At 47.7% G+C, this 19459-nt stretch overlaps 2 protein-coding genes and 1 long non-coding RNA gene across 3 annotated transcripts; 1 reads left to right on the top strand and 2 right to left on the bottom strand.

Moving 5' to 3' along the window:
• Positions 1-413: 413 nt before the first annotated feature.
• Positions 414-9559, top strand: LOC136946375 (histone deacetylase 4-like; the record flags this gene model as incomplete). Its single annotated transcript, XM_067240684.1, is given in 10 exon segments — positions 414-521; positions 800-856; positions 1338-1425; positions 1781-1901; positions 2070-2167; positions 4431-4549; positions 4861-4994; positions 5238-5319; positions 5619-5751; positions 6695-9559. Coding segments are annotated over 7 exon segments (729 nt in total). The 3' UTR covers positions 6738-9559.
• A 75-nt stretch (positions 9560-9634) lies between these two features.
• On the bottom strand, positions 9635-12955 carry LOC136946376 (uncharacterized). The gene is made up of 2 exons (XR_010876889.1): positions 12882-12955; positions 9635-10900 (listed from the first exon to the last, which is right to left on the bottom strand). It is a non-coding gene; the product is annotated as an uncharacterized lncRNA (long non-coding RNA).
• A 686-nt stretch (positions 12956-13641) lies between these two features.
• Positions 13642-15018, bottom strand: LOC136946072 (twist-related protein-like). Its single transcript, XM_067240265.1, has one exon. The coding sequence runs from the start codon at positions 14314-14316 to the stop codon at positions 13642-13644; it is 675 nt and encodes a 224-aa protein (XP_067096366.1). The 5' UTR covers positions 14317-15018.
• Positions 15019-19459: the final 4441 nt, after the last annotated feature.

Below are 19459 nucleotides of genomic sequence, written 5' to 3' on the forward strand. Positions count from 1 at the left end.
TGATGATGATTCCGGTGTGTTGATGATTCCTGTGTGATGATGATTCCTGTGTGTTGATGATTCCTGTGTGATGATGATTCCTGTGTGATGATGATTCCTGTGTGATGATGATTCCTGTGTGATGATGATTCCTGTGTGATGATGATTCCTGTGTGATGATGATTCCTGTGTGATGATGATTCCTGTGTGATGATGATTCCTGTGTGTTGATGATTCCTGTGTGTTGATGATTCCTGTGTGTTGATGATTCCTGTGTGTTGATGATTCCTGTGTGTTGATGATTCCTGTGTGATGATGATTCCTGTGTGATGATGATTCCTGTGTGATGATGATTCCTGTGTGTTGATGATTCCTGTGTGATGATGATTCCTGTGTGTTGATGATTCCTGTGTGATGATGATTCCTCCCTGCAGGTGGATAATGACACCATCTGGAACGAGGCGCACACCTCCACGGCTTCCCGCACGGCAGCCGGCAGCGTGACAGAGCTGGCCTTCAGGGTGGCCAAGGGAGAGCTGAAGGTGACCACCTCCTCCTCACCTGTCTCCTCACCTCCTGTCTCCTCACCACCTGTCTCCTCACCTCCCTCCTCACCTCCTGTCTCCTCATCTCCTGTCTCCTCACCTCCTGTCTCCTCACCTGTCTCCTCACCTCCTGTCTCCTCACCTCCTGTCTCCTCACCTGTCTCCTCACCTCCTGTCTCCTCACCTCCTGTCTCCTCACCTCCTGTCTCCTAACCAAACCCCCTTGCCTAACTCTCTCTCTCTCTTTCTCTCTGTGTGTGTGTGTGTGGTCTCAGAACGGCTTTGCTCTGGTCAGACCACCTGGGACACCACGCAGACCACTCCAACCCCATGTGAGTACAGCTCTGTGTGTGTATGTAGGGGTATTGTGTATGTGTTTCACCACAGTAATCTGTGTGTGTATGTAGGGGTATTGTGTATGTGTTTCACCACAGTAATCTGTGTGTGTATGTAGGGGTATTGTGTATGTGTTTCACCACAGTAATCTGTGTGTGTATGTAGGGGTATTGTGTATGTGTTTCACCACAGTAATCTGTGTGTGTATGTAGGGGTATTGTGTATGTGTTTCACCACAGTAATCTGTGTGTGTATGTAGGGGTATTGTGTATGTGTTTCACCACAGTAATCTGTGGAGCATTGCTGTGTCAGCAGCCCGTCAAAAGAGAGATATTTATGGAGTGACAAAGATGAGAAGAAGGAAGATGAATTCCTCTCGTTAGCTCTACTCTCCCTTCTTTTAGGATGATAAACTTTTCGATCTCTCTCCTCTCTCTCCTCCTCCTCTCTCTCCTCCCCCCCCTCTCTCCCTATCAGGGGTTTCTGCTACTTTAACTCGGTTGCCATAGCAGCCAGACAGCTGCAGCAGAAGCTCAGTGCCAGTAAGATCCTCATAGTGGACTGGGTAAGAACCTAGTACTGTAGAACCTAGTACTGTAGAACCTAGTACTGTAGAACCTAGTACTGTAGAACCTGGTACTGTAGAACCAAGTACTGTAGAACCTAGTACTGTAGAACCTAGTACTGTAGAACCAAGTACTGTAGAACCTAGTACTGTAGAACCTAGTACTGTAGAACCTAGTACTGTAGAACCAAGTACTGTAGAACCTAGTACTGTAGAACCTAGTACTGTAGAACCTAGTACTGTAGAACCTAGTACTGTAGAACCTAGTACACTTTCTAGAACACACTGCAGCAGGTTGGACCTTGTGAGCCACCATAGGTGCTCTCTGACCCCTCCCTTCTCCCTCTGTTGCTAGGATGTTCACCATGGTAACGGGACTCAGGAAGTGTTTTACAACGACCCCAGCGTGCTGTACATCTCCCTCCATCGCTATGACGACGGCAACTTCTTCCCCGGGAGCGGGGGGGCCGGCCGAGGTGAGTGACATCATCATCGCCATCAAGTTTTTATCTACCACACATCATCACACAGAGAGAGAGAGAGACACAGAGAGAGAGAGAGACACACACAGAGAGAGACACAGAGAGAGAGAGAGAGAGAGACCCCTGGTTATTATGTGACCTGTGACCCTGGTGTGTGTGCAGGTGGGCTCCGGCGCAGGAGAGGGCTTCAACGTGAATGTGGCCTGGACCGGAGGACTGGAGCCCCCCATGGGAGACGCAGAATACCTGGCTGCCTTCAGGTAGTACACACACACACACAGCCTGTACCAAGTACACACACACAGCCTGTACCAAGTACACACACACAGCCTGTACCAAGTACACATTTACATTTACATTTAGTCATTTAGCAGACGCTCTTATCCAGAGCGACTTACAGTAAGTACAGGGACATTCCCCCGAGGCAAGTAGGGTGAAGTGCCTTGCCCAAGGACACAACGTCAGTTGGCATGACCGGGAATCGAACTGGCAACCTTCGGATTACTAGTCCGACTCCCTCACCGCTCAGCCACCTGACTCCACTCACACACAGCCTGTACCAAGTACACACACACACACACACACAGCCTGTACAAGTACACACACACACACACAGCCTGTACCAAGTACACACACACACACACAGCCTGTACCAAGTACACACACACACACAGCCTGTACCAAGTACACACACACACACACACAGCCTGTACCAAGTACACACACACACACACAGCCTGTACCCAAGTACACACACACACACACACACACACAGCCTGTACCAAGTACACACACACACACAGCCTGTACCAAGTACACACACACACACACACACACACACAGCCTGTACCAAGTACACACACACACACACACACAGCCTGTACCAAGTACACACACACACACACACACACAGCCTGTACCAAGTACACACACACACACAGCCTGTACCAAGTACACACACACACACACAGCCTGCACCAAGTACACACACACACACACACACACACACACACACACACACACAGCCTGTACCAAGTACACACACACACACACACAGCCTGCACCAAGTACACACACACACACAGCCTGTACCAAGTACACACACACACACACACAGCCTGTACCAAGTACACACACACACACACACACACACAGCCTGCACCAAGTACACACACACACACACACACACACACACAGCCTGTACCAAGTACACACACACACACAGCCTGTACCAAGTACACACACACAGCCTGTACCAAGTACACACACACACATTCTGGAGCACCTGGTGTGTGTGTCTGGCCCTCAGTGTTAGATGAAATGTCTCCAGGTTGTATTAAACAGTAAGTTAACCTCAACCATTTTCCCCTTATTAAGAGAGGTGACCACACACACGTACAGTACATGAGGAACGCCACACACACGCACACACACACACACACGCATACACTTGCAACATCACACAGACCACACATCCACACCCTTCTCCTCCTCTCCCTCCCTCCCCCCCTCCTCTCCCTCCCCCTTCCTGTCCCTCCCCCCCCTCCTCTCTCTCCCCCTCCTCTCTCTCCTCCTCCTCCTCTCCCCCCCCCCTCCTCTCCTCTCCCTCCCTCCCACCCCTCCTCTCTCTCTCCTCCATCCTCCTCCTCTCTCTCTTCTCTTCCCTCTCTCTCTGATTGATCTTAATGGGTTCCCCCTCTCCCAGTCTGTAACTACTTGGAGGAGGGGGGGGAAGAGGAGGGGGGGGGGGAGAGGAGGGGGGGAAGAGGAGGAGGGGGGGGGAGAGGAGGGGGGGGAGAGGAGGGGGGGAAGAGGAGGGGGGGGGAAGAGGAGGGGGGCGGTTTATTGGTCTACAAGGGAGGTGGGATTGTTTTTTTGCGGTGAGGTGTGTGTGTGTGTGTGTGTGGGAGGGGGGGCGGTATGTAGAGTCTGTGTGTTTATGCTTGTGTATGCTTCTATGAGTGTGTGTCTGCATGTATTCCTGCTTGTGCGTCCGTGTGTGCGTCTTCAACCGCGTGTGTGTAGGTGTGTGTCTGCATCCACGCTTGTGTGTGTAAATGTGCATGTGTACATGTGTTAGCGTGTGTGTCAGGGTATGGCTAGAGGAATCTGCAGTCAGGATAATGAGAGGTAATGGATCCCAGATGGGGTGTGTGTGTGTGTGTGTGTGTGTCAGGGCTGTGAGGAGAGTGACAAGCTCCTAACTAGAACCAGATTTCACCATGGAGCCTTTGAACTGTGGAGAGCCAGAGAGTCTACCCTCTCTGTCCTAGACCTAGCATAGTCCTGTCCTAGACCTAGCATAGTCCTGTCCTAGACCTAGCATAGTCCTGTCCTAGACCTAGCATAGTCCTGTCCTAGAACTAGCATAGTCCCCCTGTCCCTAGAACAGTCCCAGCCTAACATTAGCCTACAGCCTGTACTTGAACTGTTTAAATGCGTGTGTTTGTGTGTTGAAGGGGCTGGAGGAATCTGTAAACAGCACAGTGAAATCTAACGTGCGTGTGTGTGTGTGTCTTCCAGGACGGTGGTGATGCCCATAGCGCAGGAGTTCTCCCCTGACATGGTGCTGGTGTCGTCTGGGTTTGACGCTGCTGAAGGGCACCCTGCACCCCTGGGAGGGTATCTGGTCACACCCCGATGTAAGCTCATTACACACACACACATTACACATCACACACACGCACACTCATCATCACACACTTCCTGATGTATGCCTGATCACCACACCATGGGGTTGGGTCCATGGTTCATCTCACTCACACTCCCTGTTAGATTAAACTAGTCATTCTTTCTTTCTTCTCATCCTCCACTCTTCCTCTCCTCTCCTCCTCAGTGTAGACCAGCAAACACTGGATGAGATTACAATGACTGATGTCCCTCCCTAGTCATGGAGGTAGAGGGTCCAGAGCAGGGTTCTGACCGTGTGTGTGTGTGTGTGTGTGTGTTGCAGGTTTTGGGTTCCTGACCCGTCAGCTGATGGGGCTGGCTGGGGGTCGGGTGGTGCTGGCCCTGGAGGGGGGTCACGACCTCACCGCCATCTGTGATGCCTCCGAGGCCTGCGTCAGCGCCCTGCTGGGGGTGGAGGTGAGGGGGCATGCCACACCCTGCTGGGGGGCGGGGCTGGGATGGGGGGCTGGGCGGGGCTGGGGGGCGGGGCTGGGGGGCGGGGCTGGGATGGGGGGCTTGGCGGGGCTGGTGTATTTAGGGGACATGCATTTTATTTGTTAAAATGTTGTGTGCATGTGAGCTTGTGTAGTGATCCCTTTCCTCCTCCTCTCCCCTCCTCCTCCTCCTCTCTGCTCCTCCTCTCCCCTCCTCCTCTCCTAGGAGCCTCTGTCAGAGGAAGTGTTACTCCAGAAGCCCAGTCCTAATGGAGTCCGCTCACTCCAGAGAGTCCTACAGATCCACGGTACTCCTCTACTCCCCTCTCTCTCTCACTCTACCTCTCTCTCTCTCTCTCTCTCTCTCTCACTCTACCTCTCTCTCACTCTACATATCTCTCTCTCACTCTACCTCTCTCTCTCTCACTCTACCTCTCTCTCTATCTCACTCTACCTCTCTCTCTCTCTCACTCCACCTCTCTCTCTCACTCCACCTCTCTCTCTCACTCTACCTCTCTCTCTCACTCCACCTCTCTCTCTCACTCTACCTCTCTCTCTCTCTCCCCACTTCTCTCTGTCTCACATGTGTGTGTGTGTGTGTGTGCAGGTCAGTACTGGCCGTGTGTGCAGGCCTACAGCAGCAGCGTGTCTCTGTCCTTCCTGGGGGCTCAGAGGACTGAGTGTGAGGAGACTGATGCTGTCAACGCCCTGGCCTCTCTGTCTGTGGGGGTCCTCAAGAGGTACACGCACACACACACACACTAATAGACACACACACACTAATAGACAGACACACACACACACACACACTAATAGACAGACACACACACACACACTAATAGACAAACACACACACACACACTAATAGACAGACACACACACACACACACACACTAATAGACAGACACACACACACACACACACTAATAGACAGACACACACACACACACACTAATAGACAGACACAGACACACACACACACTAATAGACAGACACACACACACACACTAATAGACAGACACACACACACACACACACTAATAGACAGACACACACACACACACTAATAGACAGACACACACACACACACACACACTAATAGACAGACACACACACACTAATAGACAGACACACACACGTATACACACACATACTAATAGACAGACACACACACACACACATATACACACACGTTACTTACACGAATGCTTATACACACACACACACACACACATTCCTGCATCGTTCACATAGCTCCAAACATTACGTAACACAAGCAAAACACCCGAGTACACATTCTTTAAACTTTCCAGAAGCCTCCACACCCTCCAGGCTCTCTCTGTGTCTCTGGAGCTGCAGGCTCTCGACACACACTGGAACTGTCAACATTTACAAAACATCAATATTCTGTGAAAATATGACATTCGAAACATCTTCTGACATGCTGAAACTGGTGATGGTTAGGTTTCTAGTAATGTATCGTGTTTATAGTTCATTATCTGATCTATGACAATACAGACTGTCTTATGTCACGTAAATAATTTATAGACTATCTAAAAATAGACTGTCTTGTATACAAATCTTCTATAGACCATCTGAAAACAGACTTTTCTGAATTAAAAGTTACCTGCCCGTTTACACCGCCGTCTCAAACCCTCTGTCTCCACTTGTCTCCGCCCCCAGCCTGTCTGACGAGCCAATGGAGCACGAGGAGGACACCATGTAGAATATACTGACCAATCACCGCACAGACCTCACATTCACAAAGTCCTTATCCACCAATAGCCTTGCAGCTCCTGTGCTGTCACATGACTACAGAGAGGGATGAGCTCTGCCTTAAAAACCCTCAGTATACACACACACACACCACATACTCACACTGTGCCTCAGAGAAGGTTCTACAGTACAACACACACACGCAGACAAGACACACACCTTACACACTTCCCCATGTAGTCATCAGACCAAGCGAGTCTCATGTCAGTTATCTGTGTGTGTGTGTGTGTGTGTGTGTGTGTGTGTGTGTGTGTGATGAAACATCTACTGCTATGAACTGTAAATACTTGGGACATTTTTTTGTGAAGGAGATTAAAGTGCTGAAGTATGAAGATCAGAATAGGATCAGAGAATCTCAGTTTTCATGCGGTAACCAGCGGCACGACAACCGAGCGCAGCCAATCAGGCGAAGGACGCCCTTGTTGGGTAACCGTGACAACGAGCGCGTGAGAGCGGAAACTTTTTTTTTTCTTCTTCATCTTCTGTCCTCACGGTGTTCCGTTTCTGCGCTCCGCTCCGAGGAAACACGCCGGGAAGGGTCGACAACAGGTCGAGACCCAGACACAACATGGCCCCTCCCGCAATCAACACCTCGACCTGCTCTGTCTAATAGGAGAAGTTAAAATGGCCGCCGCCGCCAAAGCTAAACATTCCTGGGAGGCCTGGAGGAGCCAGGAAGCTGCTGATGATGTCACTAACACTCAGTAAAACCACTAAAGAAGAAGACAAAAGACGAGGAGGAGGAGAAGGATGGTGATGGATGTCTCTTCTGTAGAGAACCAGCCCGTCATGATTTTGCACTGTCTATTCTGTAATGTGAACCATGAGGAAATCCTAAACTCTGGGAAATAGAAAAGCTCTAGATATTTAATGATCTTTTTGGACTTTGAAAACAGGATTTAAATCTGTGTTCTTTCGTCCACTTACATTCAGTAATGACCTGTACGCTCAGCCTGTATGTTCAGCCTGTACGCTCAGCCTGTACGTTCAGCCTGTACGTTCAGCCTGTACGTTCAGCCTGTACGCTCAGCCTGTACGTTCAGCCTGTACGTTCAGCCTGTACGCTCAGCCTGTACGTTCAGTCTGTACGTTCAGCCTGTAATGGCCTGGATTGACGCAAATAGGGCTATTTCTACAGAACAAAGTTCTTTTGTAAATATATTTTTTGAAATGTGTTTTGGGACAGATGTAGTCACGATTAGCACAGCATTTGCTGTCCATATCCAAGTGTCTTAGCTATTAAACACACACACATGCAAACACACACATTTCACCATGTATTGCTAGTGACATGCTGAAGACCAAAAACATGAAGGTTATTGCTGTGTCGTGGATATTAAACACACACTCACATTTACAATATAATACTAGTGAAGGTTTCTGGTCTTTAGACTGAATCAGAGAGAGCCGTCAGGCTGCTGTGCTCCGGTCTGTTAGCTGCTTTGTACCACGGCCATTCCACAGCTTCTTCCCTTGAGGACCAGGATTACTGTTATAACTATAAGGACTTGATGCACTTAATGAAGATCGCCCAAAGAAATATGTCTTGGTTGACTGTCTGCAAAGGGACCAGTGTGGATTTTGCTTTGTGTTGATTGTGTCTGTGTTCTGTTTCTACGTTAACTGTTTGTACTTTAGCTGTTTGTACATTTACTTTTCTATGTTGCCTGTTTTCTATGTTGATTGTGTCAATGTTGACTATTTCTGCATTCGCTTTTATTTTTTATTTGTATTACATTGAGTCTAGGTTGACCATTTTTACGTTACCTGTGTCCGTGTCACCTGTCTTCATGTTGTCTATGACCAGCATCGTTCGTCAGCGATGGGACCATTGTGTATACTGCTTTATCCGGATTTCTGTGTCTAGGTTGAATATTTCTACGTTAACTGTGTCCACGTTGTCTATGACCAGCATTGGAACTTGCGTGTCTTAATTCCCCCTCCCCTTCATGAACCCTGAAGAGAAGACGAGCTCTTACTCCCTCCACTATGAAGTATAAGGGCTCATATGTTGATAGTGACTTTGGGTCTGTTTGACAGCCCTCTGAATACTGTGCTGAACTCATCCAGGTCCCTGAAACCTGTTGAAGCAAAGCCTTGTAGATGTAGATACAGCCTTTATTGTGTGTGACCTATGACCTATAGTAACCGTGGTGACTGCTAAGGAGTCATATAGCCCTGTGTATGTTTTTACTATACTCTGCACCAATCACTGTGGACAGCTAAGATGTGTGTGTGTGTGTGTTGCCTTCAGGACTCTGGGCTAGGTTAGCCTATCGGACTCCTCTAACAAGTTTCTACTGTTCATAGAAGTACATTGAAGTAACAAACTGCATTCTTACTCTTTCAAGTGACTGTGTGTTTGGAAGACCAAGGCAGGAAGTGTGTGTGTGTGTGTATGTCTGTGTGTTCAATACTGTACAAGACTGTTTGGTAAAAAAGGAAGAAAAAAACCAAGTCATATTTGGCCACGGTGTGTTTGTCTCCTAACAAACTTAAACTTCTCTTAATTCCTTAATTCAGTATTGCTCTGTTTCTGTGAGTCACTGTAAATAGATACTTCAGACCAAATGGCATCACGTGTGTGCCTTGATAATGTACAGCAGAAGGTATCTCTAACTGTGGTCCAGTAACAAAACATGAACGTTGAATCTTTTAATATTTCAATATTATTCACCTGTTTTACTATGTGATGGCATCTCTCTGTGTGCATAGAACAAACATCTTTTTTTCTACTGTTTTACTCGTCTTAATTAAATGAAACATTTTGACCTTTTAGAGAATCTCCTTTTGCTATGCTTTTGTAGAACAGTGTGAGGGTGATGAGTTTAAACTGAAACGGAGAAATAAGGATTCTAGTATTTATTTCAGGACCCAGATGAACACACAACATAGTAGACACACAAAACAACAACAAGACTGTCGTTCAGGCATTCTGGAAAGACGCAGTCACACACAGTCAAAACAACTGGTTAATCAAGAAGTCTACAAGTGCATCACAAACACATCTTTTCATCCAAAGCTGTTTTTATGTCCCTGTTCCAAAGGCTTGTATCTTGTAAGGCTTGTTAACACTTAGTTGTACATTTATCAAAAGCTTTACACAATGACTATGGAAGCACCACACTTCCCAATTTGTAGCCGGTAAATCATGTTTGGGGTGCTCACCAGATAGAGCCGGCGTACCACGGGGGATAAGGCTTTAACACAGGCGTTCGGGTTTGATTCAAGCCTGGGTCATTTCCTTCATGTCCTCCCCTCACTCTTCTACATTTCCTGTTTCTCTCCACTGTCACTTTCATAATAAAGCCAGGGGGAAAAACTTGAAAGAAACAGTTTTTGATCCCAAACTGGTTTCAACTCTCATGATCTAAAGTGCAGTTATCCCAGAGTCAATGACCTGAGTCGTTATGAAATCCTTTCTGTTGGTGATTGGTTTAGTCTGCCTAGTTTGTTCTCTGGGAACAAGTGAGCTTGGCTCCACTGTGCTGGACAAGAGCAATCAATCACAGACGGGGTTTAGGGGATTTGGGAGACGTTATGAGTGTGGGGGAGCGGGGCGTCTTACTTCAGAGTGCGTGATGCGAAGGCCTCTGGCCCCAGATTAAGGATCTCCACTCCAGTGACAGTATTCCTTTGGAACCACTAGTCCTGTACTTAACATTTATGCAGCATGCACATTGATGTTGAACCCGGAGCATTGAGATGTTCCAGAAGATTCCAGAAGATTCCAGAGGATTCCAGAGTTGATGTTCAAAAGGCTCCTGGCATCCAAGGTTCCAGAGTGTTGGCGAATTGGGAACCCCAGAACAGACACAGGTGTGCTGGAGCCAGTGGTGACTGAACTGCTCTCTCGGGTGAGCCGTCTAATCACAACACCAAACAGGACACCCCACAAAAGCAATACTTGGGATTTTTCACCTCCATTTTTATGGGTTCCTGTCCCTGTGGGTGGTCTAGGAAGGAGAGGAGAACACCAGATCCTGTCGTCGGACAAGGCCTGGGGTCGAAGGTGAAAGCCCGAAGGTTTCCATAGTTACGGTTACAGAGATGGAGACACAGGAAGTAATTAAACCACCAGCAGGAGCCCTCCCCTCAGCTTGGTGTCGGGTGCTGTGGAGACAAAGGGTACATGGAATCACTTTCAGGAGACGTCCTGGAACAGCTCTGGACATCAGCCGCAGGTCAGCACTCCTAACACTGTTCCAGAACCTTCTCCAGGACCAGGCTTAGGCCACAGTCACTGGCACCAGACACAGCAGTTGTCATAGCATAGTCGCTTTAATGTTAAACTGTGTAACAATCGAGTGCCCAGAACACTGAAATTACCTCAGGGAAAGAGAGAGAGAGAGAGAGAGAGAGAGGGAGGGGAGAGAGAGACATATGGCTTTGCATGAGTCATAGACATCGGTTCTTGACAACGGTTGGGAAACTCAGGAAACAAGGATGATCTCACCAGTGTGGTAGCAACATACACTGTTTATATACTCGTATTTTATATATTGTATATAATAAAATATACTCTACACACATATTTAATATATTTACATATTTAGCATATCCACACTATGAATATCCACAAAACTGTTTTGATTGCACGATTCCACTCCCTGAATAGTGATAAACATTCCTTTGCGTAATTCCAATCCTTTTAAATTGATTTACTACAGATACAGTATAGTTACATTTAAGTTCAAAAGAGCCTTTCAAACGAAAAATAAATAAATCCTCTTCATACTATATTTGTATAGGCACAGTAGGCTAAATGTATCCTTCCGCCAGGTTATAAACACAACCTCAATCGTACACGTCATCTTTGCAGCTCTCTGAGGACATGTTGGTTTTCCCCCGTCAACCGCAAGAACAACCGCTAGCCCGTCGCCCGTCTTTTACTTCAAAGTCTGCAGCGTTTACTCACACCGGGCGGACCGAGTAGGACTGGGAAAATTGGGTTGAGATGGGGTGGCTAGGCGACCTATAGCTCACTGATATAGATTTAAGATCGGGCACATGAATACAATATTATGATGTTGATCTTAATAATCAATATAATCATTTTAAATAATAAGCAATAATAATAATATTGATTCGTATTGAGGACATTTAGGCCTACTTTTTATGAGTCTCTATTCATCCTTCTCCAGGATGTCACATGGAGGAGATCACAGTTGAGGGTCAGTCAAACCGAGGGATTTAAACCACCGTATCTATGGGACGTCAAAACATGACCCTTCTATGGTGAACTATAAACAGAGCCTTCATAAACTATGCCAAGATTCAGTTATTTCTTCAAGGAGCTCAGTGTTTAGAGCACTTGATGGTAGATCAAGAAATCGCAGGTTAAAATCCAATTTACTATACTTAATGGCTATGGATAAAAGTAAATGAAAACATAATAATTTAATTGTTTTTTGCGTTTACCGGCTCGTTCTGAGCAGGCCCGTGCCTGACAGGGAGGGCCGGACAAGTCACAGACACCTCGTTCACGAGCTCTGGTGGTTTGTGGACGGGACGAAGGCAGCCCTTTGATGGTGGTATGATACATGACTTTAGGGAGAACGTTTGTTATTCTTGCACACTGCCAACTCGGCCTATCTCACGTCTGCTGCAGTCGCACAGACGCGGATTTCTTTTTTAAATTAAAGGACAGCAGCTTCAAAATAGAGTTGTTTTTTTTAAAGATATGAATGGCCTGTTTTTGTGCATACCAAACTGAATGTTTGGATTAATATTCCAGTTTCCGTCCAAGTGATCACCCTTTGCTCTCTCCCCCTACCCCTCTCTCTCCTCTCTCCCTCTCCCTCTCTTCCTCCCTCTCTCCTTTGCCTTCTCTGTCTCTCACTCCCCCTATTCCTCCTTCTCTCTCTACTCTCTCAACCTCTTCTTCCCTTTCTCTCACTCCCTTCCTCCCTCTCTATATCCCCTCCCCTTCTCTCTCTCTCAGGTCTTTGCTTTCTAGGTTTCCTCTCTCAACTGCTCCTGTTCAGCAGTTCACTGAAAGGTGCAAGGGAAGAGGACACACAGAAACAGGTTTCAGATGTAAACAAGGTGATGAAGCATGATGAAGGAAAGCTGAGAGTCTGGACAGACGTACCTGATTCAGGGCAGGAGAGGGGTCGAGAGGAAGCCTGGACTGACAGGTTGTAGAGCAGGGGTCAGGGGTCAGGGTGTCCTGGGGGGAACTGGGGCAGTTGACCCGGGGTGAGGAGGTGAGCGGAGGGAAGGGGGGCGCTAGGGTAGGCAGATGTGCAAAGTCGAGGGGTGCTTTGAGTTGAAGGGTGACTAAGTAACAAGACTGGAGGCAAGTGAGTCCAAGTAGCCTAGTGGCTAATAAGGAGAGCTAGTGGTTAGCAGGCATGTAGATCAAGGAGGCTAGTGGCTAATTGCTAGCAGAAATTATGACTGGTTAGTGGTTAGCAGGGGTAAAGGACTTGGGGGCTAGTGGCTATCAGACATCTGATAGCTAGCAGACTGATAGCTAGTGGCTATCAGACATGGAAACCAAAGAGGCTTGAGGCAAATGGCTACCAGATTTGGTGGACTGCTAGTAACTGGCTAGTGGCAAGGAGACATGGTCCAATGTTTGTGGCTAGTGGCTAGAGACAATAATAGTCTAGCATACTGTTTGGCCTGGATGGTTGTGCATTAGCTTGAGGCTAATAGCCAATGGCTAAACAAGGAAGGCTAATGGCTAGTGACATTTTAGACCAGGAAAGCTAGTGATCAAAAGCTAGCTGCTAACAGACATGGTAGAAATGGCGCTCCATGAATGCTAGTAGGTAATAGAAAAGGACTAGAGGACATGCTCGTCCCCAGGGATGCTAGCGGCTAGCAGACACGGAGGACCAGGCAGGCTAGTGGCTAGCGGACATCGTGGACCAGGCCCCCTCCATCCTCCAGACAGAGAAGGCATAGCTCAGTCTCTCGTGGGCCAGGTAGTTGCAGCTGGCCAGCTTGGCGTCCATCTGGTCGCTCTCCAGCACCTGGTACAAGAAGTCGATGTACCTGGAGGCCAGCTTCAGGATCTGGATCTTGCTCAGCTTGTCCGAGGGCAGCGTGGGGATGATCTTGCGCAGCGAGGCGAAGGCGTCGTTCAGGGACTGGGTCCTCTGACGTTCGCGCACGTTAGCGATGACGCGCTGGGCTTGCGGGTCCTCCAGGGTGGTTCCTCCGGGCGACAGCGCCATGGGCAGGGCCGGGGCCGGACCCAAGGACGGGGGACTCTTCTTGGGCCTCTTCGGTCCAGAGGGGACCTGGGTCTGGAGAGAGGCCCCCTTGGACTTGGGGGTCTTTGCCTTGTCGCGCGTTGCCGCGGCAATGTCCGCCTTTCTGGTGCCGGTGACTCGTTTGCGTGCGCCGGTGGCGGGAACGGGGGCGATGACGACGGAGGCTGTGGCGACGGTGGAGATGGCGGCGCCCGTTGCCACGACAACGGGGCACGTGTTGGACGGTCTTTCCGGCTCCTCCTCCTCACTGGACGTGGCCCCGCCCTCCTCGGGGAAGTCGATGCTGGTTGTCTCCTCTCCCATGGTCCGCACCTCCCACACCTCACCTTCTCTCTCTCTGTCTGTCTCTCTGTCTCTCTCTCTCTCTGTCTCTCTCTGTCTCTCTCTCTCTGTCTCTCTCTGTCTCTCTCTCTCTGTCTCTCTGTCTCTCTCTCTGTCTCTCTCTCTCTGTCTCTCTCTCTGTCTCTCTCTGTCTCTCTCTGTCTCTCTCTCTCTGTCTCTCTCTCTGTCTCTCTCTGTCTCTCTGTCTCTGTCTCTCTCTCTGTCTCTCTCTATGTTTCTGTCTCTCTCTATTCAATTCAATGTCTCTCTATCTCTCTGTCTCTCTGTCTGTCTTTTTCTCAGTCTCTCTTTTTCTCAGTCTCTCTTTCTGTCTCAGTCCCTATCTCTCTGAATCGATTTCTCTCTCTCTCTCTGCCTTGCTGTTTCTCTCTATCTGTCTCTTTCTCCTCAAGATTCTTGTCTTTCTTGGGATCTCCACTCTGCCACTCTCTTCTTCTTTCTCTCTCTCTTCTCCTCTCTCTCTTTTTGACACTCTCTCTTCTCGTCACTCTTTCCCGGTTTCTGTCTAAGCTGACGTGGGGTGTTAGCTTAGCATAGCCTGTCCGTAAACACTCCAGGTACAGCCTGCAGAGGAAGTCAATGGGCAGATCATCTGGTTCCAGCACAGGAAATGTCGTCCATAAATGTAGTCCAGTCCATTGATATATCAGCGGGCTGGTTCGGTCTGTCTGTCTGCGTTGTGTTTCTGAGCTCCATCTATAGCTACGGTCAACCAGCGAGGCTTTTTAACAGGAGGAGGAGGATGGAACTACAGATCTCCTTCCCATCTGGTTCCCTGATTGGTCCAGATGTGGTTCTGGGGCGTGACCAGGTCAAGAATAACAGGAAGTAGTCGGAGGTGATTGGCGGAGGGTGAAATCGACGAGGCGGAGACTGGGGCATGTGGGCCGACCAATCAGATGTGTTTCTGGCGTTTTTTTATGTTTTTTTTTTAGAAGTCGTCCAAGTTTATGGGTTCCAGATTTCTTTCAAAACAAGTTGCTAACCACCCCTCCCCCCTTTCCCCACCCCTCCCTCCCTGCTTCTCTCTCCATCCCCTCTCTCTCTCTCTCTCTGCCTCTTTCTCTCTCTCTCTCTCTCTCCATCCCTTCATCCCTACTCCCTCTCTCTCTCTCTCCCTTTCTCTCTCTCTCTCTCTCTCACTCTCACCATCCCTACTCCCTCCCTCTCTCTCTGTCTCTCTCTCTCTCCATCCTTCCCTCCCTACGTCTCCACAACTCAACACTATCATCAATTTCCCCCCTTTGGATTTGGAAAAAAACAAGGGGAACAGTTGAGAAGAAAAAAGGTTTAAAGAAAAGAAGCTTTAAAATGTATTTTTTGGGGGTCTGTGATTTAGACAGCACCTTCCCCCCCCCCCGATCACCCTCCACCCTTCACTGCTTTACCGTCCAATAGGACGACACTCAGAACCACGGCAGCCCTACCCTAAGAGTAGTGTCCTAGAAAGTTCTAATCAGAACCGTAGACGTCACATTCTTCTGATCTTTCACCGTCCATACTTATAAGGACCCATTTGCAATCAGCAGAAACCACGCTTCGCTGAGCTGTTGTTTTTTGAGTGTGTGCTGTTTTTTTTTTCCACCAGATCAGTATATCTGCTTCAGAGCAGCCGCAGAAAAAAGCTGTATGTTCAGAGCGGTTTAGTTTTACTGGGCTGGCCTTGGCTCTGCGCTGTGACTGGTCGACGGGAGCTTCAAGGGGAAACTGGCATTCCTGAGGACGGCAATGAAGTCTAATAGCAGCATTAGCTCAGCGAGGAGAAGAGAGTAGGAAGGAGGACCAGAACCCAGGCAGATCCCTCAGGGCTGGCGTTTCATCCTGGGTGCCAGGATCAGAACATACTGTAGGTCATAGAACATAGAACATAGGTCATAGAACAGGGAACATGGGTCATAGGTCATAGAACAGGGAACATGAACACAAAACAGAGAAGACATAGAAGAATAAAAAATAGTTAATAGAATGTAGGTCATAGAACATAAGTCACGGAACATAGAACATAGAAGATGAAGAAGGAACAGAGAACATCTGGAACGCCCACAGCGCAGGTCTTCCAACATGGTCGACGTTCCCGCTCAGCGAAGTGTTTAACTTCTGAGAGCTGACACGCTGGAAGACTGGATCCCACGCAGGAAAACAGGATACTTAAATATATACTTAAATTATAACTAATTTAAATGTATTAAATGAGAGCTTGATGCATTTTCATTACATTGATCTTTTTCTACACAATTGTAATTGTCCTTACTGATATTTTACTTTGATGAAGGCCTATGTAAGCATGTTTGCACTTGAACTTTGCAAGCATACTTTAAGTATAATCTTTTTTCTCTTGGGACGATTGTTCTACAGCGGTATTTGGTTAGGCTGCCCTGTGTGAAGCACAATCCACTCTCAGCATCTGACTTGGTTTAAGGCAGTTTTAGTGGGAAATTCTATTGTGTCCCAACTGCCAGTTTTGAACTTGAAGAACGTTCTAGAACATCTGTTGCATCATAATGGCCTGTTGGTTCTGAATCTGGCACATGCTCGTCAGAAGTTGTTGACTTGTTTACCATTCTTTAATCCTTCCTCTAATTATTGGTTCGTAAATGGGCACTTCATGAAGACTCAGTTAGTACAGCTTGTCTAAGATGATGACAGAGCCTTTTCAGCCAGGGCACGCACCCTCACACACACACAAACACATGCACCCTCTCACACACACACACACCCTCACACACACACACACACACACACACACACACCCTCACACACCACACGCACTTGTTCCCAGTAACATCTGCCCTGCTCAGGACAACATAGTTAGCAGTTATAGTTTTTTGTTCCGTCTTAGCAACAAGACGGTAGAAAGTGGATACGTTATTATCAGTAGAGATGCAGGGAATTTTGACCACTTGTTAATATATAAAACGAGTTTACTGATACTCCTGTGGACATATATATATACTACTGTATATATATATGATATAATATCTCCAATAGAAAGAGGTTTTCAGCAGGTTAGACCTGTTTGTATGCAGGCACCTGGAACAATGGGCTGTGATGTCATAGAGGTCATTGATGCCATTGTGAGCAGCGGACCATTCTGGAACAGCGAGGATTCCTTTCAAATGGAGACATTTAAACAAAATCAGTGTGTGTTTGTATCATCTCGGCCTAGGCCCCTAGCGGTACACACACACACCCACACACACGCATACACCCACACACACACCCACCAACACACACACATACACACCTGAAACTGATCAAACTATTTATACTTTATCTACAATTCCATTGCAAGTCCCACTTAGCTGTAAATAAATACCTCTGAAGCAAACTGAAAGAAGGGAACATGGATATCAGAGTTGATATAAACACATATATACACAGACTGCACGGTGGGGGAGGGGGGACTGGAGGGGGGGAGGGGGGCACACAATGCCCGGTGTTGTACGGAGAAAAGCCCCCGGTGGTGGGCGGAGCCTGGAAACAGGAAGTGAAGCGAGCGCTCAGTCTTGAGCTGCATGCTCAAACGAGAGCTTAGCCTAAATATTTCCACAGAGAGAGACGGGAGAATGTTATCACACGTGGAGGTTATATACACATCTCCCCACACATGGGCACACTGCTTACACACACACACACACACACACACACACAGATGTTTGCAGACACCAGTGCACGCGTCAGACAGACTACATGACCTTTCACATCGCCAAATCACATGCATGGAAAGTGAAACACAGATTCATAAACACGTGCACACACACACACGCGCACGCCGCGCACACACACACACACACACACACACAAACCACACATGGATTTCTACAGACACACATACAAACCACACATGGAAATACGCACCCACATACACACACACAAACACATGGATTTATACACACACAAACATACACACAAAAAAAACATGGAAATACAGACAGACACACACTCACACACACACACACACACACACTAGCCTTGGCAATGTCTCGCGTGCCACTGTGCCATTGTCTGTCTAACATGGAGGAATGCCTGACAGCAAAAACAGGACACAGGCTCAGAGGAAAAAAGGAAGAGACAGGGAGAAGGAGAGAGAGAGGAGAGATAGAGTAAGACAGAAAGAGACAGAGAGAGAAAAAGAGAGAAACAGTGAAAGACAGACAGAGAGAGAGAGAGCAAAAGAGAGAGAGAGAGAGAAAGAGAGAGAGAGAGCCTTTCCATTCCAACCAGGTCCAGATGGATGGATGGTCGTGGATCTCTTTGATCTCCTCCACCAGACCCTGATTGATGTTGCGCATTTCATTTCCTCGTCAATGACATGACATATTGTTACTCTTTCGCTCTCATTCTATCTCTCCCCCCACCATCTCTCTCTCGTTCTCTCACTCTTTCTCTCTCTCTCATTCTCTCACTCTTTCTTTCTCTCTCTTTCTTTCTTTCACTCTTTCTCTATCTCTTTCTCTCTCTTTCTCTCTCGTTCTCTCTCCCCCCCCCCCCCTCTCTCTCTCTCTCTCTCTCTCTCGCTCTTCTTCTGCTGTCCCTCAACAGTCAGGACACATAATAAAAAGATGAATGAAAATTCATTCGTACATTTGCAACAAAACTAAGACTGTAGAAACCAGAAATGTTGGAGTGGAAACCTGGAACAAACAGATTTGACTTGGAGTCCTCCCGCTTAGAACTGACTGCAGATCAAGAGGATGCAGGTTCGAATCCCCCCGGTATTGAAAAATGCTTTGAATAAAAAGTGTTTGCTGGGTAAAAAAACGAACAGAAAAGTAGTCTGACACACAGCTATACTCAGCTCCAGTTCACCCAGCTAGACTCCGTTTGTGTCTAAGTGTGACAGCAAGCCAGGCAGAGCTGTCCACAGAGAAGAATCGAGATTAACGTTTTTGTTTGTCACTGACTGTTGGCTCATCAGGAAGGGAAGACAAACAGAGACAGAGACAGAGACAGAAAGTGAGATAGAGAGACAAAGAGAGAGAGGGAGAGAGAGAGAGAGAGATAATGAGATGCAGAGAGAAGACGTGTGAGACTCCTACAGAACTTCCGCACACGAGACCAAACAGTCAGCATTGACACTTCTGCACTGTTTATTAGTTGTTTC

The sequence above is a fragment of the Osmerus mordax genome, chromosome 7 (assembly GCF_038355195.1).
Source record: "Osmerus mordax isolate fOsmMor3 chromosome 7, fOsmMor3.pri, whole genome shotgun sequence".
Classification (NCBI taxonomy): domain Eukaryota; kingdom Metazoa; phylum Chordata; class Actinopteri; order Osmeriformes; family Osmeridae; genus Osmerus; species Osmerus mordax.